Genomic DNA, 24710 nt, shown 5'->3' on the forward strand with positions numbered 1-24710 from the left:
AAAAAATAAATATTTTTTTAAAAAAAAAAGAATAACTGAACATCTAGACACCAGGCTCAACTGGTTTTTAAAATTGAAATGTAACCTTTAAAAGTGATATGCCATATTATTAATACTACTCCAAGTCATAAAAAGATGGGAAGCTTCTCCATTCATTTTATACTACTTAAAAATTACAAAGTTACAGATCCCACTAATAAAACTGTTAAAAACTGAAAGGTTAATAAAATAGGTACTTGTCACTCTGTTTTTCTATATGCTTAACAAAACACTGTTTGCTAATCTTGTTCCCAGGATGTGCTGTCCCCAACTGTGAACTGTTTGCTAATCTTGTTCCCAGAATGAGCTGTCCCCAACTGCCAAACTACAAAATGTAACTTCTCTCCCTGCCCTCTCCAAGGAAAGTATATAAGCTCTGCTTAAGCTGTTCTCAGGGCTCTATCTCTCTTTGCTATAGAGAGCTCTGGGCCCTAGCATGCTGGTCTCCAAATAAACCCTCCCTTCTGCTGTTGCATAAGACAGTCTCTTGTGGTCTCTTCCTCCGACGTTTCGCCGGACCCTTACAAAACTATAAGTAAAATACTAACAAATCTAAATCTAGAAGTGATCAGTACATGACATGAGAGGTTATTCTAAGAACACAGGGATGAATTAGTTTTTTTAAAAAATCTACTAATAACATATTTCATTATAACCAAAATTAAAGAAGAAAAACCACATCATTTTATGATCAGATTTTTCAAAAATTGCTTTAAGGGGTATCTGGCCTACTGAAGCCATTTATTACAAGGGAAAAAGCCTGCAGAAAGAAAAGGTTTGGTAAAAGAAGTAAGAGGAAGTGTGTAACCATGCTAGTTTTAAATGGTTCTCATCAAGAAATAGAGACTAATTTCTCTACCTTGAAGAAAGACTAAACTCAAGGACTCACTTCTAACAAACCAAATATGGCAGAAGTGATAGTAACATTTAAGACAAGATCATAACAGGAGACAGTGTTTCTACCTAGTTTTCTCTCAGAACGCTTGTTCTTAGAACCCAGCCATTATTCAGTGAGAAAGTCTATGCAACAAGAGGCTAAATATGGATGTTCTGGCCAACAGCCTCAGCTGAGGTCTTAACTAAAGCCATCACACATGAAAAAGGAAGTCTTTGAGATGACGTCAATCCCTGTTACCATTAGATGAAAATCACATGAGCTCATGGGAAAGAATAACATAGTTGATCCCAGGACATCTCCAGAACCAAGAAAATTAGTAATGAATGATTGGTATTTTATTCCATAAAGTTGGGTGCCATTTGTTACACAGCAGTGTAGTAATGATAGTCACAATGAAGGGATCAAGATTTCCTTCTTAAAATTAGTATGTTCCATTATTCAGACATGGACATCATAAGGAAAACAACTAATTTTCTTTCTTCAAGATTATCATCAAAGTGATTTTTATTTTATTTTTGGGATGCTGGGAATCAAACCCAGGACTTCACAAGGTGCTATATATCCCTAGCCCCAAACTGAGTTTTCATTCTTGTCGATATTATTTTAATTTAATCAAGTACTGCAGATTTCTTTGAAAATATTAAAGAAAATTTAGCACATAAATTTTAATAAGTAACAAACCAGTTGCTAATTCCAAAGAAAAATAAAGTTGGTGGAAATCAATATGAAAACTGTGCATAAAAAGCTGGTAGTATAGGTCAGTGGTAGAGTGCTTGCCTCACAAGCACAAGGCCCCAGCATCACCAAAAAAATAAATAAATAAAGCATATGAAATGGAAATACTGGTCAAAACATTATAAACAAATAAAAGGAATATGCATTTATTAATTTAATTAGTAAGAACACCTTCATGGACAAGATTATTTTCAATAACCAAATTAAAAAAAAAAGTAAATGAATTTGATGGAAGAAATACTGGGTCCTAAAAAAAGGGGAGAGAAGTATTGGGTCTTTCTATACATTGCAAATGAAAAAATGGTAACCAGAGAAAGTTGGCATGACTTCCAGAGAAGTAAATGGCATTATGGAATAAGAAAGATGAAACATTCCAGTAAAGGGTGTTATCTATAAAATATTTACCAGTAACTGATTTTTAAAATACATGTTTCATAATGAATATATAAAGTATTAAGAGCAATAATTTAGATTTTATTCAGATGTTATCAGACTATTTACAGAAGTTACAATAGTATACAAAAATCATACAATCATAAAATCAGATAGTATACAAAATCATAGTAGTATACAAATCATCATAATGATTAGTTTAGCACTGCTGAAAATATGTAAATTATGGCCAGAGAATTAACTGATTTGTTCTCTAGAATGTCCTGAACAGAAAAGATAAACAGTAAGCAGGAATCACTGTCTTGTATTTAAGAATTATTACCGTACATATGGAATTAACACTATGTATACCTTTTACCTTTGATCAGATACACTACATTCCTACCTGCTCCTATCACTAAAACTTTTGTTTTATGATTATATATGCATGTACATACATGTGTCTATACATGTGCATATTTATATATGCATGTGTATATGAGGTGTGTATACATGTGTGTTTACGTTTGTATATTCATATACATATACACATGTGTATGTTTGAATACGTGCATGTTTAAAAGTCCACTTAATTACACAAAACCACACTAAAGGAAAGAACTATAATCCCAGCTACTCAGGAGGCTGAAACTTGAGGACCACAATTTCAATGTCAGCCTGAGCAACTTACTAAGACCTTGTCTCAAAATTAAAAAGTAAACAGGCTAGAGATATAGCTCAGTGGTAAAGAGTCCCTAGGTTCAGTTCCCAGTATAAGGAGGTTAAAAAAAAAATAGTGAAAACATTACTAGCTGTTTCATACCTGAAGTTGTAGGTACTTCCACAGTTATACTACTATAAGGGGGAGGAGAGGAGTCAGTTTCAAGTGCTGGTGCTGGAGGAGCAGTCTGCACAGTCTGTGGTGTTGGGTTTGAAGTGGATGGCTGCTCTACAGCAGATGATTCCGAATTATCCTCTTCATTATGAAGCTAAAAGAACAAGGGAAAAGGGAAATCAAACCAAATTAATGATGTTTATTATTTTTCTTAAATTTAATTTTTAAAGATAATTTATGGCAAATGATCACCTTTTAGCATTTTAAAAGATGAAAAATTTAAAGATCTAATCAGTCACCTAATCACTCACTTCTTAAGAAATTCAGAATTTTCATAGTTTCTTTACAATAAAAATGAGACACAAAATTGTTATGAGTTCACAAAGAAAAGTTTTAGGATTCAAGATAAATTTAAATTCATGTAATCCTATAGTAGATATTGTCTTCCATTTATCAATAACAATATATGTATTGAAAAGGAAACAAAAAATCCTAGTAGTGTAGTCACAATACCATCTTTACTATACTTGAATCTAGAATAACTGGAAATGGAAACTGAATTATGAAACAAATTAATGATGTATAAATATTCTAAAATGTGAAATATTAAAAACTGGTTTTCCTAAAAATAGAAAAAAAATACCATAAAGCAAAATGAGTCAGTGAGTACAGAATTCTAAAAACTGTTTTTCATCACAATTGAAAACTCTGTAAAAATAACATGTTGAGACGTTTAATCATTTAACTCATTTACTCTTCACAACCAATCTAGAGATGTTTAATCATTTAACTCATTTACTCTTCACAACAAATCTATAATACACATGTGTATGTTTGAATACGTGCATGTTTTGATACTATTACTATTCCCAATTGAAACAAAAACCTGGAAGTACAGAAACTTAAAGTAACTTGCCAAACAATACACTGTCAGAAATCAAAACCAAGCATGTGGCTTCAGACCTTTTATTTCATTTATAGTACCTCTGAAAAGATCATTCTTTAGTAGTTAATAATACCTAATACAGGTAAACTAATACGATGTGAGCAAAGGCTTCAATGCCATAAAAGGTAATTCATTAGGGAGGAACTATAATTGATCCTTAAATAATTCAGGAAAAGAAGCCTTATTAAAATAGACTAAAGTACTTTTTTACATAATACCTTTATTTTGTTTATTTAGTTTTCATATGTGGTGCTAGGGATTGAACACAGTACCTCATGTGTGCTAAGGCAAGCAGTCTACCACTGAGCCACAACCCCAACCCAAGACTAAGATACTTTTAAACTAGAACCTCAGTTTGAAAATAAAACACAAGTTTTCATTAGTATTTAATTTCCATATCTTAATTTGTTAAAACTTAAGAAATTTAATGTTAAAAACAATGCTCCAAAGAAATTTGACATAGAGCTAGTACACATAACAAATTTAAACGTTGTGATGTAGTAAAACATAGATTTGGGGTTTTAGATAGAACATCAAGCAAATTCTTGATCCACCTTTCAGTATCTTTGGTAAACTTGTCTTCTGTGTACCTCAACATTCAACTATAAGTTCTGAATACAGCCAAATCCTCATAGGGATATAAAATATTTAGAAAGCATCTGGCATAATAAGGGAAGACGTTAAATAAATACTAGTCTCTTCCTTCTTCCCTTTTACTTAGTATACTCTAGTATACCACAAAACAGAAATTGTGAGGTCCTTCACTATCAGTCCAATAAGTAGTAACTAACTTGCCTAAAAAGTTACACACACACACACACACACACACACACACACACGAAGGTCAATTTACTAAAATGCTTCTTCCATTTGTCATAGTAAGGATCACACTAGAAAACCATTTTTACAAGTTAATAAATACAACTTTCAATGGAACTATCATAAACACACCTAAAATTTCTTAAATTAACCAAGATAACTCTTCCACAAACATCACAGCACCAAGGTTTGGATAATAAATCAATTCTCTTAGTGGTAGAGCACTTGCCTAGCACGTGTGAGGCACTGGGTTTGATCCTCAACGCACATAAAAATAAATAAAATAAAGGTGTTGTGTCCACCTATAACTAAAAAAAGATATTTAAAATTAATTCATTAATTCTCAGAAACTGAATTATTGGTTCAAATAATCATAATGTGAATTTTTATGAGTTTTACATTTGCTCGTAGCACTTTCTCAGTGAATTACAAAAAAAAATGACTACACCTTCTAGGCTGAGGGCAGTGTGCCTTCACATTGCATACTATCCAGAACTCTTCAGCTAGTCATCTTTAACTGATTATTCTTCTAAGAGCAAATATGTCAGTTGAGCAAGGCAAAACAAATAAATGTAAAGATATTTACTTGGCAGTATCAATTAAATAACTAAGTACAGTCATGTCAAAAAGAGAAAACCACTTTCCACACTGCTATTAAAACTGCAAATGAAATACAATGAGCTTGACTAAAAGAAAAAAATCTTTTACCACAAAACAGCTCTCCTCTGAGGATTCCACACAAGATATACTTCTTTTTTTTTTTTTTTTTAAAGAGAGAGTGAGAGAGGAGAGAGAGTGAGAGAGAGAGAGAGAATTTTTAATATTTATTTTTTAGTTCTTGGCAGACACAACATCTTTGTTGGTATGTGGTGCTGAGGATCGAACCCGGGCCGCACGCACGCCAGGCGAGCGCGCTACCGCTTGAGCCACATCCCCAGCCCTAAAGATATACTTCTTATCACATCAAATATAGTACATAAATGTGCTCCCCACAATGACCAATTCATTTTTAAAATCTGCTTAAGAGTAATTAGAGGTTCCTCTACATATAACCTCTGAAATAAAGTTTTGGAACCTGTAAAACCTATCCTAATTTATTTAAAATAGCCTACCTAACACCAACTGTTTTATTTTATAAGATTATGATATGCAGTAAACATTTGCTTTGCGCATCAAGAGTAAAATCAATGACTTAGTCAACAAGCTCTACCCACTATAGCATATTAATTTCAATTTGCTTTAAATGCAGTATTGTAACTTTGACATCTTTGCAAGTAATAAAATTGCTTCTATAAATTAATCTACTATGGAGACATTTTAAATAAATCCATGTCTACCAAATTAGACAATGCCATTTAGGAATACTTTCCCTTAATTGTTCTGTCCAATGATGCTATTTTACATTCTTTAACAATTACCTAAACAGCAAAACAGGGATAGGGAGAAGGAGAGGACCAACATAAACCAGCTATCATTCCATCTCTTTCTACTACAGACCTCCTGAAAAAGATATGGGCAAAACAGTGTAGCACACGAAAACTAAAATTTGCCTTTTAATATAGTGACTAGGGTGGTGAAAAGTTTCATATTGAATGAACCATGGTTTGGTTTGGTTTAATTTTTGTCTGAAGGAAAAGAAATGACAGGCTGCCTTAAAACTACTGTAGCTAGTCTCCACAGAGACTAAAATAGTGGTTTTTAATGTCAAGAAAACTGTAAGCATTATGATGAACTCTAATGGGAAAGTCAGCCTTCAGTGTTTAAACTATTGCTTCTTCTAATTGATATGTTTCCTACAGCATAGCTTTTCATTCTATCTTAAGGTAATAAAACACTAATACAGTAACTGGAAGCTTTGCCTTTGTGAAGTAAAAGACCTCACTGAATGTTTTCTGAAAGAACCAAGATGAGAATGTGTAGATGTGTATGAAGTGCTGCCAGGTGAGGAGTGCCTTGCATCATAGCCATAAGATCGCCAGCATCGTACAGCTCCCCCTAGCCCTTCTCGTTTCTCTTCTTTCGTTTTAATTTGAGCACAGTTCATTACTATAGGAAGAAAACATTCTTCCCATTACTAGATGAGGATTTTGTTAAAGAAAAAAAAAACTATCTTAAAGTTGAAAAAAGGTACCTAAATAGCTGATATTTTTTGTATACTACAATATTATGACTACACTTATTATCAGAGGGCAGAACTGAAAATAAGAGTTAGTAGTTGCAGCTGGGTGCAGTAGTGCACCCCTGTAATCCCAGAAGTTTGGGAGGCTGAGGCAGGAGGATCACAAGGTCAAAAACAGCGTCAAAAGTGAGGCACTAAGTAACTCAGTTGAGACCCTGACTCTAAATAAAATACAAAATAGGGCTGGGGATGTGGCTCAGTGGTTGAGTGCCCCTGAGTTCAATCCCTGGTACCACCCCCATAAAAGGTTAGCAGTTGCAATGAGATAAATTTTGGCTTGATTAAAAATCATTTTTAGGGCTGGGGTTGTGGCTCAGTGGTAGAGTGCTTGCCTTGCACGTGTGAGGCACTGGGTTCGATTCTCAGTAACATATATATAAATGAATAAAAGAAAGGTCCAGCAACATCTAAAAAATTTTTTTAAAAAAACATTTTATTACTAGAGATACCCATAGCACTGGTCTTTTTGTAAGACAACAAATCTTTTCGAGATGAGGCTGTGGTATAATTAGGGTAACCTATTTTTCCCAGGACACTTTCACTTCATATCTGTTGTTCCAGAGACCCACCCAATTTACCCACCACTTTCATTCTCAAAAATGTTTAAATTTGATAGTCAATACATTTAATAAAATTCCAGTCTTTAATAAGATATTACAGAGTAGATGCCAAAGGTTCCTCCAAACTCTTAGTAATACTGTCACTAATAAAAAACTTATAGTAATTTCTATCATTCTAAATTTCCTTATTTAACATCTTATTTAAACAAGAAAAAGACTGGAGTTATAATAAAATCAAATGGCTCAGTGGTAGTTTCAAGTCAAGTTTCTCATCTAAATTAACTGAGGAGACAGTGAACTACCTATCTGTGCTCCTAGGTATTAGATAGCACAAGTGCTGGGCAGTCTCTACAGACAGCCCAGCTATTCTGAACCAACAGCTCACAAGAAAGATTCTACATACCCATGTTGCTCAGCAAATGGAGTTAGATTTTCCACCAATAAAAATGAATTATAGCAGTTTTTCTCATACACACACAGCATTAAGCACATAAGCAGAATTTTCTCAAATTTAGTTTTCCGAATATTTTTCCCACTAAACCTTTAATACCTCTAGACTCTTTTACAGATGGTGGGAGCTAGCATTTGACAAAACAAAAATATGAACAATTAGTAAACAAATGTATAGACAGCCAATGAATATCAATAAAAAACTGCAAGTTAATAAATCATGCCTAATTCTCAACTTTTTGTTTGAATATGCACTCAAGAATTGTGTTATTTTATATTTCATAATATAGGGAAATTTTCTGCTAGCAAAACTTTTCTTGTTGGTATAACAAAACATGTTAGTATTTCATGGTGCTCTACAAAAGAGGACTATGAGTTCCAGATGCTTGCTTCATCATTTGAACAAGTCTGATTAAAACCAACAGTCATTTTTAGCAAGACACAAGTAAGTTGTCTTTAAAAAATAAAGGTTTTGGTTTCATCTTAAAACTGCTGCTGTCTGTTGTTCATGTTAGGTCAAATTAAAAAAAAAAGCTGTAGAAGGGAATATACAGTGAAATTGCATTAAAAAGTAAAGATTTTATATAATATATATGAACAATCAAAATTTCTAGGATACACAAAAAATAGCTATAGGTGGTGAGATCTTTCGTCCCAAATGTAAATTAACAGAAACTTTTAATTTTTTAACAAAAGAAAAATGCAATAAAATGAGACCTCTATTTTCTGGCTTGGCATATCTCAGAAACAAAATGGAAAGATATATACTATGTGCATTCTCCAACATAAAATATGACATTAGTATCCTTACAACAGCTCCCTTAGATTTATATTTATGCAGGCTTTTTTTGGTTGAAAATGATATAGTCTGGAATTATAACCAAACAAAACATATATCTATATGTAAATTAGAAATGCTATCTTCTTGACCTGGGGATGTAGCTCAGTGACAAAACATTTGCATAGCATGCACATGGCCCTGGATTCAATCCCCATCACCACATTTAAAAAACCAAAACAAAACCCCACAAAGTACATTGAAATAAAATCGAGAGTATTTGTCTTAAGAAAATAGATGGTATTATTATATTGATGGGAGTGATTAAGTTGATTAATGAGTAGAAAATCAAAATTATGTTGCCAGATTAGCTCTTTTTCTGAGCTCCAAATGTGTACACATTAATGTATTTTTCACAAAAATATCAAAAAAGGGCTCTGGATTTTTGTTCAATTCTGTTACTTCTCTCGGTGCCTAGTTAATTCTACATATTGTATAGATCTCATAATCAAATTGTCATGAAAACTTTTATGAACAGGATTCTTTTGATATAGTTATAACCTTAATTCTATTCTTTGGAGCACTTAACACAATAGCATTTTATTTATGTAATCAATCATTTACATTCTGTTTTCCCAGTTAAAGTAATAGCTCTACAAAAGTAGACGTTATATCTGTGTTGTTAAACACTAAAAATAAAAGTAAGCCCTCCAAAAACACTCCAAAAACACAGCTTTGGTTAAAATTAAAAGAAAATGCAACATAGGTTACCTGTCACAAATAATCATAAAATGGAAAGTCATGAGAGAAAATAAACATTCTAATTCAAATCCTTTGACAATTCTCACAGCTAATTATTACTTTCCTAGGTAAGTAAAAAGGGAAGGGGCTGAAAAATACTTACATCTCAAGGACCTCCAAGGAACAAAGAAACCAACAGGTGGGGTAAACTTTATATAAATTTCTGCTTTCAAAAGAATTGCACCTCTGGTTAAATTCCTTTTCATATGCTAAAACTGAAACCTAACTATCGTAGATCCCAAGATTCCCTTCTTTAACATAATGTGCTCTATATGGTATACTCATTAGCTGTGTTCAATCCTTTAGTTAAATGACATATGCTTCTTAATATGTTATAAAATATCAACAAACTACAAAACTCTATTTAGCTTACTAAGATCTTATCTAAGAAAAAATGTATTTACAAATCTGAATATGATCTTAACACAGATTACAGCTTGCTGATCTCCTACTCTGTAAAGAATGGGGAAAGAAAGGAAATGGGGGGAAAGGCACACTCCCAATGACCCATTCTCCTTCAGATACACCCTGCCTGCCTGTAATTACCCCCTGTTGGCCCACTCAAACTAGGATGGACTAGTTGGGTTACACCCCTCACAACCCAATCATTTCACTTCAGAACATTTCTGCATTAACTGGGACACCTGTTTTCCTCCCTCCCCCTCTTCTCTCTCCCCCTTCCTCCCGACACCTCCTCCCTCTCCCCACCCCCCCCCATCATTTCCTTTCTTTCATCTTTCTCACCATCTACCACATTTGCTGACTTATTTTTGGTGCATGCAAATCAGAAACCCTTGGAGAATCTGTCAAAATGTTCTTATTTAATTTGATTAAGGAGAGGGGAAAGGAATAAGAATTTTTATTACAAATTGCAGTTATCAACACTCTTCCAGGAATTTAAATGAAAGGGATTTCAGGGATATAATCACCTATCTACCCTAATTGCTTAAAACTGCAACCTACTTAAGTATTTCTCAAAAAGCTGTTTGCATTGATGAAACAGAATACTGTAGTGTAGAGAGACACAAACCCAAAACAGATTTTGAAAAAAAAAAAGCTATTCTTTAAAATAAACTTTAAATATCTTATATTTAAACATATGTTGGCATAAAATTTTTAAAAATGTGGCTGCACATCTTCCATGATGAAATATATATTTATGCCATGAATTGTGGTCTTTCCATGCTAAATTGGTGTGAGGTAGATTGTTGGATTACTAGACTTTGAGGAAATATGTGGAGGGGGCCAACAGGGAGCAGTGCCCTAAGACAATCTTAAATTCCTGGAAACTTGGATGAGACCCCATTCCAGGACCTTACTATTTACATCAATGAGGGTATTACTTCACACCAACTAACTCCCACCTGCCAGCATGGGCCTTCAACTGGGAAGGGAACATAGGTCAAAGACAGGCTTTTAGGATGATGCAATTAGAGTATACCCAAAACTGTGTTAACAGGATAAGTAGTAAAACTGGAAAAGTGATGAGGTACCTCCCTTCCTCAATACAGCCAAGGGAATACCAAGGCACTTTTCAGTATTTTCTGTACTAATTTCCAAATTAGAACTAATTTCCAAATCAAGCTTGCCTTTCACTGAATTATGTTTAATTAGAAATGACATAGGTAATTCTTATGTTTAATATATCCTTCCTTAATTGGCTTGAGGACAAAATTTTGGTTCGGAAGGAGAAACTGCAGAAGAAATTTTAAATGATCATGTTTGAATCTTTAATCCTGAGTTTTTAAAATATTCCAATGCTGATTTTTACAAGCCAACATACTGGTATTCTGTTAATACAGAGATTAATAACATAATGATAACTGCAATTTATAATAAAGTCTTATCTGTTCCTCTTCCCTTAATCAAATTAAATAAGAACATTTTGACAGATTTTCCAGGGGTTTCTGATTTGCACGAATCAAAAATACATTGGCAAATGTGGTAGATGGTAAAGTTTAAAAACTAAAATGGCCCGGGGCTGGAGTTGTGGCTCAGAGGTGGAGCACTCTGCCTAGCATGCATGGGGCACTGGGTTCCATCCTCAGAACCACATAAAAATAAAATAAAGGTATGGTGTCCACCTACAACTAAAAAATAAATTTAAAAAGAAAAAAAACCTAAAATGCCGTGAAGAGTATGCTTCATAATTAAGGACTGGGATCTCTAACATTAAAGCATAGTAAAAAATATTAAAATAGCTATCCGTGAATTTAAAATAAGCACCCTTTCAGCAATCAGAATCTGAATCTTCAACAATAAGAAAGAAAGAAAAAAAGAAAGAAAGAAAGAAAGAAAGAAAAACTCTCTAGGAACAAAACAACAAAAAACAAGAGCTAGGAAGTTTTGTAATCATTTTCTTTCAGGAAACACCCTGTTGCAAGTATGTGCTACTTTATGAAGCCCTGGGGGCTGAAGGACCCTGGTTGAGGATATTTCTGTCTTTCCAATCAGATTATTAGCTTTTGAAAACTTAGGAAGTATGTTTTGTTCATTTTGGTAACCCCTAAAATAGGGTGTAGAGCTTAAGGCATGGTTTCTCATTAAATGCACAGCTTTCTAAGCTTATTGGAGTTTTTCTCTTACCAAAGGAGAGATGACTCAAGTAACAAACACCGTGTGCACTGAACATATCAAGATCAAGTATCATGCGTCATACATATGATTCCATAGTACTTACATATAGTAGAAACTTGAAATATTTAATCATTTTATTGTTGTAAGGCAGTCACTATAATTTAATAATTGAGTATCCCAAATTTACTAAATTAAAACTGTTTTCCAAAAACCATAGATCACTGAATAAGTATCCCACAAAACAAATATAAACTCCAACACCATCATCCAAGTCTAGAATAACTAGAGATGACCATGCTTCCACAAATAGACAGTCAACAGTAAACTGTCCCCCCAAAAAAAAAATTACAAGTAGGTTAAGGTCCCTGAATTAGAGATAAACTAAGCTGCCTGACAACTCTTCACACACTGATGGAAGCATCAGTGACTTATATGGTACAATAAAATTATAAATGTTCACACGTGGGACTTTTTATTCATACAAGAAAAAAAAAGGCACAATAGTAAAAAAATATATATATATAAGGGCAAGAACTTGAAATAGGTCACAGAAGGGGCAATTTTTTAGTGCAAATTAGTAAAAATAAGCCTAGCAAAACAAATTTCATTGGGAAAACATATGCAATAACATCATGCAAGTTTGGGGGTTTTATTTGGTTTTTTTGTTTTTACCACTGAGCTCTTACATGATGTAAAATTTCACTAAACTTAATAAGACATGGATATGAAAATCAGCAAAAAACTGGAATTTTTTTAAAAACTGCATGTTTAAATTTTAAATTTTAGAGATCAAATATCTGCCATGAAAGATGAAGTGTTACTAAAAATGTTCCTAGTAATTAAAGAAGTAAAACATATGCTGGAAAGGATGGACTTGATCTATTGTTAGTAAGAATATAATAAACTAATTCAATCTCCTTGAAGAGCAATTTGGCAACTTCAGGTACTGCAGACCAAATAATTCTACTTCTAGCTGTTGGCATTAGAAAACTCTCACATACGACATAAAAAATGCTCAAGGTAATGAAAAATTTTACTCTATAACTTATATAACAATTCAACAATTGAAACTGTTGAATTTTATCTGTATTAATCATCAAATCTTAACAACATGCTAAGTGAATAAAGCCAATTCAAAAATTAAAAAATAGCAAAATACATTGTAATACATGTAACAAATATATTGTTATAAAAATCTAAAACTAAAGTATAGATTGCATAGAAATACAAATATAATCAGTAAAAATAAAGCAGAAAAACATTCACAAGGATAAATATCAACTTCAGCATGTTAAGAAGAGAAAACATGAAAAGGAAGACTTTGAGGAAAGTTCAAGATCTAAAGCAAACATAGCAAAAAGATAAAATCTATTATCTCCATGGTGAATATAGAACTGTTTTATATTATTTTCCACACTTTATTTTGAAATGTTTCAGAGTTGTGTTTAAATTTAAAAAAGAAAAAAAAGAGCCAAGTTTTCTTCCATAACTAGTCAAAAGAGAGATTTTCAAACATGACCCATATACGCAGTGGCGCACACCTGTAATTCCAGTGGTTAAAAAAAAAAAAAACTTTTCCTAGAGTTCAGGAATTCTTTAAGGTTTCTGCCTTTGGTAGTAAATTCAAACAAAATCATACTTCTTATTTTTAAAAATAGCATAAATAGCATTATCTCATTCTTATAAAATTATTTCTACTTATACATAAGCATGAATGAAATGCTGTTCGTCAGATGTTATCATACATTATTTCTGGTTAATGAGATTTAGGTGCCTAGACTGCTTGTCTCTCTGTACTTACACTGCCAACATTTTAAAAACTAAATAATATATCACATCTATAAAAATAAAAAGGTTATTATTAAAACATTCACACACTTCAGCCTAATAATTCCAATTGTAACACCATACTCATGAAACTAACCAGAAATTTAAAGCTGTTCATCATAATGTTATAATAGATAACTAGAAAAAAAACCCTACACATTCAAAATAAACACTGCTAATATAATGGAATATATACAGCATTTAAAATACTGCTTTTAAAGAATACTTAACAACATAAGGAAATGCTCATGATATGATGTAAAGGAAGTTAAAAAGTTTTGAGGGGTATGAACCATACACTATTCCAATATTAAATAAGAAAAAAATTTTAACAGTTTCAAAATGACTGTTCATAGACAAAATATGTAACATGGTTGCTGGCAAGTTTTTTTTTTTTACTTTTTTTTTTACTATTTTTTTACTATTCTTTATTTTATAGATTACTGTGTTAATGTTAAACCTTTTAAAAATTACACTATACTACTACATAAAAGAATGTTTTGTTTTAGAAAATGTATAAAGAAATTTTTAAATACAAAGAGATCTAATGTCTACCATTTATTTTCAAGTATTTCAGGGAAAAATGTGTATACACATATAAATAAAAAGAATATCAAAAAGCAAATGTAGTAAAATGCTATCACTTGGGGAAATTGGGTGAATGGTACACAGCAATTCAAGTGTTTTTACCACTCATTTTTTTATTTCTAAAATTATTTTTAAATAAAGTTTTCCTAAATGGTAAAAAAAAAATTTAATGTTGCATGAAAACAAATACAGTAAGTTAAAACTGTACAAGTGAGGCCCTACTAATTTCCAATGTCTCTAGAAACCCTATATGATCATTAACTCCTCTACACACTCAGACATTTCATAAAATAATCTCTCCACATTTAATAGAAATCCAACATTCCCTAGATGGTTCTACATCCCTGGAAGCCCTTTCAAATAGGAATGTGAATCTTCCCATACCCACACCTTCCCTTACATGAGAACAAGATAATCAAGAAATTTTCCTTGGATACTGTCAATAATAGTTCAAAAGCCTGTCTTCAAGTTCACAGTGTCCATGCAGTTTGCCAGACCCTTTTCACCCTGTTCTTGACAAGTAATATTTACAACAGCCCAAATCACCCTTAGGAAAAAAAGACCTAAAGCCAGCTCCCACTTCAATGTGATTCCCTTGACTTTACATCCTACTTTAGTAACAGAAAGCTAAACCATCTTAATGTTTCACCTATAAAATAAGAAGTGATGGTATCTGGAGTTGACCTCAGTTCTCTACTCCCCTGGCAGATTCCCTGGCCTGGTCATCATTCAGAAGTGCTTCCTCTCCAAAACAATAAATTGGTACATCTTAGTTTCTGATCACAATCTCCTAGCCTTAAATCTAGTTTTCTCATTCCTACTAAGTCTATTATTTGTGACCCTCATTCACTAGCATCTGATTTTACCTTCTGCTATAGTTTGGATATGAGATGTCCCCTCAAAGCTCCTGTGTTAACATAGGAGGTGAAATGATTAGATTATAAGAGCTGGAACTTCATCAGTCCATCCTAATCTGAATGGACAACTGGGTAGCAACCATAGACAGATGTACCGCTGCAGTAAGTCAGGTCACTAAGTGTGCCTGTGGGGATTATATTTTGTCACCCTGGCTCCTGCCCCTCTCTATGTTCCCTGACTACCAAAAACTGAGAGGTTTCCTACACCATACTCTTCCCCATGATTTTCTACCTCAACTCAGGTCCAGAGCATGGAGTTCATGACTATGTACTGAAAGCTATGAAACCTAAGCCCAAACAAAGTATTTTATTCCACTAAGTTGTTCTCTCGTTGGGTATTTTGGTCACAGCAATGAAAAGCTGACCAACACAACATCTATCCTGTTGTAACCTGGATAATAAAATGAAAAACTTACATGACACTCACCAGTACCACTCCCTAGTCCTCGTACCTCAGTTGCAGTTACCCCACCAAGACCCAATCATCTGGAATAAGCCTGCCTGTGGAGGGTGAAAAACAAATGAGACAACCGATTTGGTGCCACAAGGAACTTAGTTTCCAAGCCCAGCAGTGTTCTCACTATTAATCCTCACCAACAGAAGTATTTCAACACCACCATTCTCCTTTACCCATTTCCTATCATGGAACCTGCAGTAAAAATCTTTGCTTCCGACTTTAGAGATGAAAATATGCTTTCAAGCAAAAATTCCTTCAACTTCTCTCCTACAGCTCTAAACTTAGCCTTATGGCACCCCTCCTAACTTATATTCTTCACTCCCAAATGCCAGACAAATATACAGAGAAGATCCTGCTTCTCAAAGAAATTTTTCTTTAAAGGATATCTCTTTCTCCTTTCAACACTGACTTATTTCTCTCTACCCACACATATATTTTATTCACACCATACTTTTAAAAAACCTGCCCCTAGCTAAAAATACTTTTCTCATGCTTTTTAAACTATTTCTATCTCTTGCTTCTTTCGGTGACAAACATCCTGAAAGGGGGAAAAAAGGTATCTATCCAATCTCATTCTCTACACTTCCAATTCTCATTTCCTCCCCCAATCCATTACCATCTGGCTTTAAACATCTCTTGCTAAGAATGATGAACTTTTAATTGTTCAATTCAAAAGCCCATTTTCAGACCTCCGCCTAGCTAAAATCTTCAATATAATCAAAACACTTGACTATATTTTTAATGAGTTTGTTTGTTTGTTTAGCTTCCAGAGAACTATTCCCTTCTGGTTTTCCTCCTACCTTGACCAGTCATCTGTTCCTTTTGTAGGGGTCCTTGTTCTCCTCTGACAACTTTTTAAGATTCTTAGCTGAACCTTAACAATAGATAACAAGTTTGATACAAAGAGACTAGAGTGAAGCTAGATCATGTGTAACTGGTTTAGTTTAATTACTTTCACAGGGGTTTAAAGCACAAAACCACTGTTACTGTTATCAATATTCATTTGTCATTTTAAAAATGAATGCATTATCTTATTTGAATTTGTGTTCTTTTAGAAGATCAGATAGTGCTAAAACAATAAATTAGAAAACAATATGTTTTGGTGTCAGATTTAAATTTAAGATACAGGTCTACCACCTACTAGATGGAAAACCTTGACTGTGTTATTAACCTCTTTGAGACTCATTTTCTTCCCATGATTCATGCATTCTCATTCAATCAATTAGTCATCAATCAGCCACACAACCAACACTTACTAAATGTCTAACATGTTCCAGGTATAACATTGGGTACAGGAAACAGGTACAAATCCCATCTCATCAATCCCCAAAACTTGTAGCTTCTAATAACTAGGAGGGCTGAGGCAAGGCCATAATATTGCTCTGTATAATACTAGGACTACATCAAGGAGAATGGAGAAAAATAAAAGCTAGCATATTCTATCACAGGTAAAGCAGAGCGCTAGCACCAGACCAACACCAACTTCCTTCATATAACATTTAATTTTTTTCCTCCTACAAACCCAGAGACACTAAAACCAAAATCCTCAAGCAAAATTAAATACAGTAACATCAATTGCTAAAACATGCTGTTGTTGATGATTCATTCAGGAAGCAGTAAGTGCCAGGCCACCACTACAGACAACAGTTAAAGGGTTGATCCATCAAAATATTATATGCCAAAGCAAATATTCTAAACAGTTGGTTGATAAATCTAAACATATAAACTGAATAACTTCAGAATATCAGAAGACAAACACACATGCATACATACACACTATTACTTGCTTAGTTTCTCCTGCTGTTAATCATATTCCCCTATACTTATTCATCATATCATTATTATTTGAGATCTAGGTTCACAAAAAGAGTCTAAAGTACAGAGATATACAATATAACCCCTGCCCCACACATGCAAAGTCTCTCCCATTAGACACTCCCCACCAATGTAGTACATATTACAACTGAGGAACCTATAATGACATACCACTACATCTAAAGTCCATAGTGTACATCAGGTTTCACTCTTGGCTTCTGACATATATATAATTACATCTATGTATTCTGTACAACTATACAATCTGAGAGTATCATACACTTGGCAAGCACTTATCTTTTTACTCTCCATAGTTTTGCTTTTCCAGAATGCCATATAATTGAAATTATAAAGTATATAGATTTGTGAGTCTGGCTTCTGTCACCTAGCAATATATATATTTCCTCTATGTCTTTTAAGGTCTAGATAGCTCATTTCCATCATCTGGATGTATCATAGTTTATTTATCCATTCACCTACTGAAGGATATCTTGGTTGTTTCACAATTTTGACAATTACTGTAAGCATACATGTGCATGTTTTTGTGAGACCATAATTCCCAACTCCTTTATGTTAATACCAAGGAGTGTGACCGCTAGATTGTATGTTAAGAATGGGGTTATAGCTCAGTAATAGAGCACTTGTGTAGCACATGTGAGGCACTGGGTTCAATCCTTAGCACCACATGCAAAAAAAAAAAAAAAAGAATAAAATAAAAGCATTATGTCCATCTACAACCAAAAACAAGAAGAAGAATATATTGAACTTTGTAAGAAACCACCAAACTATCTTCCAAAACAGCTGTATCATTTTGTGTTCCAGTCAACAATAAATGAAAGTTCCTGTTGATCCACATCCTAACCAGCACTTCTTGTTGTCAAGTGTTCTGAATTTGGGCCATCCTATTAGGTGTATAGTGGTAACTCACTGTTGTTATAACTTGCATTTCAAAATGGTGTAGAGCATCTGTTTATATGCTTGTTTGCCACCTGTATGTCTTCTTTGGTAAAGTGTCTGAGGTTCTTTTTTTTTTTTTTTTTTTTTTTTTTTTGTGACAAGCTCTTGCTATGTTGGCCAGCCTTACTGTTATCACTGATCTATAAAATGGAGACTATTTTCTTATAGTGTTGTGAGGATTACAAAATAGTCTTACAAATCACAAACACATCAATGCCTGATACACTGAATGTTCAGTAAACACTAGCTTAAACACTAAAACAAAGGCACCCTACATATTTACCTATTTAACAACTGTCCTCTGAAGTGGATATCCTCCTTTTTGCAGATAATGAAACAAACATAATAGAACTGAATTGTCACACATAATTAGAGGCAGAATCAAGATTCAAACTCAGTTCTGTTGTCTCTAAATCAGGCTCTACTTGAAAAATGACTACAATAAAAATTCTCAGGTAGCAATCTATCTTACCTCTCCCAAAAAGTTGACTTTTATGATTATTTATAATGATAATTTGAATACATACACACACAAACACACATACACATCCAATTCCATTCATACACTTCTCTTTAATGCTGCTAATACAAGCCACCTTTTTTTTTAAAGAGCTATTTTGACAGAATCATCAGTTCAAACTTTTATTATTTATTGTGGTATATAACACTCAAATCCTCTCTTTTAGCTAAATTCTGAAATATACATTATTAACTATAACCACCTTAGTATGCAATAGAATACCAGAATTCACTCCTCCTTTCTAACTGTAACTTGGTACCTATTAACCAGCCTCTTTCAACCCTTCTCTCCAAGCCACTATTATATACCTCACCTAAACTATTGCCATAGCTTCTGAACAAAATGGCAGACACTGACATTTGGGAAACTCCCAGAAAAAAAGGCCGGTTGTAAATACAGTTTATAGGATATAAATAGGCACAGAAAGAATCCCAAATTTAAAGAAAACCTCTGGAAGAAGGGGAAAGGAAAACACAAAGTAAGAAAAGAAAGAAAACCTCTAACACATAAGGAAAACAAAACAAAAAATACTAGGAAGAAAATTAAATACAGAGAATAGAGAATAGGGAAAAAAAATCTACAGTTGACTTTAGTTCCAGCATGGCAGTGGCCACCAAAGCCAAACCCCCCACTGGAGGTTTACTACTTTTTGCAACTTAAAGCTCAGGACAAAATATAAAAATAAACAACTACCCAGGCATCCCAGACATTAAGGAAAACATTCTGGGATATAGAGGGATAGTAAAACTCTATACTAGATAGTCTCCACCCCTATCTCCCCTCCCCTCCCTCTTTCCCTCCTTGCCTCTCCTAGGAACTATTAACCCTCAAACCACGACATATGTAAGAGTCATATCGATTAATAAAGACCTAAGGAATTGAGCTAAGATTTGAACCACTATACATAGAGTGTGAGAAAATATTTACAATCTGATTTTGTGTTCACTGCCTGCTAAAACAAAAATATTAACATTCTCCAGAGTACAACACAAAAAAAATCAGAAGATCCAGGATTAAATCCAAAATTACTACCAATAATGGAAAATATAAGTCATCCTCCAAGGAAAATGAAATCAGTAAATGCCAACCCCAAGATGACTCAACCTAAGTCACCAAACATGAAGCAACTACTATAATTATGTCTAGGAAGTAAAGCAAAATTACCTTGGAATGAATGAAAAGACAAGAAATTTCACTGGGTAAATGGAAAACATTTTTTTTTAAAGTCAAATAAAAACTTTAGAATGAAAAATAAAACATAAAAAAATTTCACTAGGTAGAATCAATAGCACAAAGAATAAGAAAGAGACAGTGAATTAAAGCTGATAGAATTTACCTCCTGTAAGAGAAAAGAAAATGAGTAAAAAAAAAAAAAAAAAAAAAAGCTACAGGAACGTTAAACCTTTAAAATGTTAAAAAAACAAAAAGAAAGGAAAGAAAGAAAGGTGATGCTTAAAGGAAATGAGAGATTTGAACAAGAAAAAAATAATAGACATAATTTCTCAAATTTATAAAAGTAGTAAATTTACAAATTCAATTTTGATTAGACCAAAACAGAATAATTCAAAGAAAACTACAAGTACACACATCATAATAAAACTACTAGAAAAATCAAGATAAAGATAATTTACTAGAAGTAGCCTGAGAAAAATAATATATCATATATAAAGAAATAATAATTCAAATAATTACAGAATTCTCATCAGGAACCATGACAGGAAGAAGACATGGAAGAATACCTTTAAGAGCTAAAAGAGTTGAGTCAAGAATTCTATACCCAAAAGTATATTTTTATTTATTTACTTCAGGAATAGAGGCAAAATAAAGATATTTTCAGATAAAGGAAAGCTATAAGATGAATTATCAGATGATCTGGACTTTATGAAATGTTAAAAGGAAGTTTTTTAGGCTGAAAAAAATCTATCATAAAAAAATTCATTCATTCAAGTATGAATAGAAACATAGGAAATGAAAATTATACATTCTTATGTGCATATAGTATATCACCAAGATGGATGTATTAAGCATTAAAAGGACTCAAACTTAAAAGGAAAAAAATCTTAGAAGTTCATTCTCATTCACAGAATAAAAGTAGAGGGGAAAATCTAGGGGAAAAGGGCAAATTAAACACATTTATAAATAATGTGATTCATCTTCATAATAATTCTATGAGACAGGTACCTGTGGTATCCTTAATTTATAGATGAGAAAACTGTAGCATTTGGCAACTGGCCCAAAGTCACAATGCTTTTAAGTGAGGAATCAAGAGTTAAGCACAAGAGGTAGGACTATAGAGAAAATGATCTGGTAGAGAAAGTAAACATTTAAGAAAGCCAAGTAAAATTAATAAATCAGCAAGTAGTTAAATATACATATTAAAAATACAAAGTTGAATAAATAAAGTAGCTAACAGAGTTAAAGGTCATTTATTTAGAGGAGAAAGATATAAAGGACAAATGGTGCAAAAGAAGATTGCTGTTTCTCATTATTTGTCTTTGCTACTTGAACTTTTTAAATGGTGTATATGTTCTATTTGGCATATTTACATATGAGGGTTAAAGAAAACTTGCCTACAAGCAGAAGTAATCTTCCAGTATTGGGTTGTTAGTTCTGTACAACAGTTGAGTTCACTTGGTTGCTAGGTGACTAACAGCCTCTTAATGCTATTCCACCCATCCTCCCCACGTCTGGCATTACTATAAATAAAAGAAAGTTAACTGTAATGAAAGTTTTATTTCTCAGGATCTTTGATGTATTTTAACTCTGTTGATATGTTTACAAGTAATAAAATTTGTCCTCCATGCTTTGTTGAACAGAATCTCCCTTAGATAGTCTTCTATAAAATGAGAAGACTGAAGAAAATGATAACTAAAGATTTTTCTACTTCCCCAGTATTTAGAAACATTTCTTTTCCTTTTCATGGGTGTCCAAATAATCTAACTATGGTTACTATCTTGCAAATGCAAACTACTAGTTAGAAGAGGAATTAGGCAAAAACACCAGAATTCATCTAAAAATTGTAATAGCAATATTCTAAGAGCAAATTACATACCTAAGTATAGACATCAAGAATATCAATACTATATAGATTACACAATACATTATTACTTTTCCAGGACAGAATCTTTAACACTATACACCTCTTTATAAATATAATAATATATCCATATCTCCATACATACATTTGCAATCATTCAGAAAATGCATTCATTTATTTCTTCAATAAGTGTTTATTCTGCACCTATAATAAAGAAGTCAGAAACAATGCAATATACTATTATAAACACAACAGATCTATGTCCTACTTCCTACTAAGTTTACAAGCCAGTGGGGAAATATATACCATGAAGGAAGGGCTATAACAAGTACAAGTGCAGCATGATAAAAGCACACACAAACCTAGAAGTGAAAAGTGGGAAATAGCAATGCGAACACAGAGGGTTAGATAGGTTTCCTGGAGAAAATAACATCAAAACATAAATATTGGAGCTGGGGTTGTGGCTCAATGGTAGAGCGCCTGTCTGGCACATGTAATACACTGGGTTCGATCCTCAGCGCCACATAAAAATAAATAAATAAATGTCCAACTACAACTAAAAAGTATTTTTAAAACACCATAAATGTTAATAAAGAATAGACATCAGTTCCCAGAGGAGGGAGATAGGAGAGAGAAAAGGGGAATATTACATTCAAAAACCACAAGACAAAGTGGGCAAGGTTAGAGGCGGTGGTTACAGACAGCAGAGAACACGAGTATTATAGTTCAAAACATGGCTGAAGTGTGTGATGAAATAAAAAAATAAGTAGAAATAAGGTAATAAGCAAGGGCTTATGTTGCTATTCAAACATTACAAACTGAAACTGAAAAGAGTCTCAAGTATAATTTTGAGACTCCTCCCCTTTTTAGGGAAATCACACAAAAAGTCATCTGATATAAATGAAAGCTCTCTGGGTGAAGAGAACAAATGTTGTACTAAAACTATCACTACTGAATTTCTTCATTCTAATATCTTACAGCCTACATTTCTTAAGACCCTCCAAAATCAGTAAAGAGGTTAGCCCCATCATATTAAGAGACTCTTAACAACAACAACAACAACAAAAAAAAAAAAAAACTCCAGTTGTATTTCATTACTCTCAAAGCCTCTATCCAAACAACACAATTTTTTCATATAATGTTCTGGGTAATTCTGGAGAAACATCATAGACAAACTTTTAAAACACAGCACATTCCTGAACTTTTAAAGCATTAAACTGTTCATGTTCAAACAAATCTTAAAAGTAAGTCAGTCAAAACCTTGAAATAATCTGATAGTAAATCTTGAAACTAGTGCAGCATTTCCCAACTTGCATTTGGCATGTCTTTAACAAGAATTTTACCCACACCTTAATTCCAGCTAAGTGATCAAACTTTTCAAAGAATCCATAACAACATAGCCTGAAAACACAGACCTAATGATGATTTACAATAATATGGTAGGTAGACTGGCCTTAATTACAATGATCTTGTCAATAAATTCAAATTTAATAAATGTCAGCAGAAAGTATTCCATAGGCCTGAAAAGCCTAACATATTTACTATCTGGCCCTTATTAATAAAAGTTTACTTACTCCTGACTTATGTCATCATCACCACCATCACAACCACCATCCCAACAGTAAGACTACTTTCAGGGCCTTCCTTATGATCATGTGATGACTGCAGTTACACAGTCCCCCACTTCCTCGAGAGGGCTCTGTGATTGGGGTATTATGTTTTGTGATCATTTGTCCTGAAATCTCTAATAATTTTATCTTTGAATCTGAGGGGTTTTTGTTGTTGGGTACTTTTGTTTTGTGTTGTTGTTGTTGTTGTTGTTTGGGTTTTTTTGGTTTGGTTGGTTTTTTGTTTTTTGTTTTTTTTTTTTTTTTTTTTTTTGGTACTGGGAATGAACCCAAAGGTGCTTTACTACTGAGCTACATCCCTAGCCTTTTTTATTTTGAGAAAGGATCTAACTGGCCTCACTTAGTGCTGAGGCTAGCCTTGAACCTGCAATCCATCCTCCTGAGGTATAGCCCAGGGCACTTGGATGAATATGAGTTTTACAAGTGAACTCCAGTAGGGGTCTGATGCTGAACAGGGACTTAGAACCTCAGCTCATAGTCAGTTTATCTCTCTAGGAAGGGCTCATAGTCAGCTGGCTCAGTTTGACCTCCCCATCTTCACCCTACAACCAGGGGCAAAGCAAGGCAGTGCTTCTCCACTGCAAGGTGGCATTACTTTGGCAGATTCAGCCAACAACTCATAGGAGTCTCTAGCCTATCACCGATTTGGGTGATGGTTATGACCTAGCAGGGAGACTGTGATACACTGGAGACTGTCTTTCTGCTATGAGTTGGGACAGCAGACTACTAGAAGGAGAGACTGACTTCCCCAACCCAGAGTCCCATATTTTCTCTTTTGGCATTGGGTCTTGTAAATTATGTAGCTGGACTCACTTGCTTTCATGAAGCAAAAATTATAAACTGGAGTTACAAATGAGAGTTCCATTATTCTATCAAATTCAGCACACAAGTTATTTCTGTTTTGTCCTATTCCACTGTAAGCCATTTCATTCACCTTGCTACAGCCACATAGCTTTCTTCCTATTTCCTAAACCA

At 33.4% G+C, this 24710-nt stretch overlaps 1 protein-coding gene across 1 annotated transcript in view; it reads right to left on the reverse strand.

The window, feature by feature from the left end:
* Positions 1–24710, reverse strand: part of NDFIP2 (Nedd4 family interacting protein 2) — a 58364-nt gene that overhangs the window by 24639 nt on the left and 9015 nt on the right. Inside the window, exon 2 of the mRNA XM_081301818.1 lies at positions 2868–3033. Coding sequence (XP_081157944.1) covers positions 2868–3033 — 166 coding nt within the window. The remainder of the gene's footprint in view (positions 1–2867; positions 3034–24710) is intronic.

The sequence above is a fragment of the Spermophilus citellus genome (assembly GCF_964194105.1).
Source record: "Spermophilus citellus genome assembly, chromosome: 1".
NCBI lineage: Eukaryota > Metazoa > Chordata > Mammalia > Rodentia > Sciuridae > Spermophilus > Spermophilus citellus.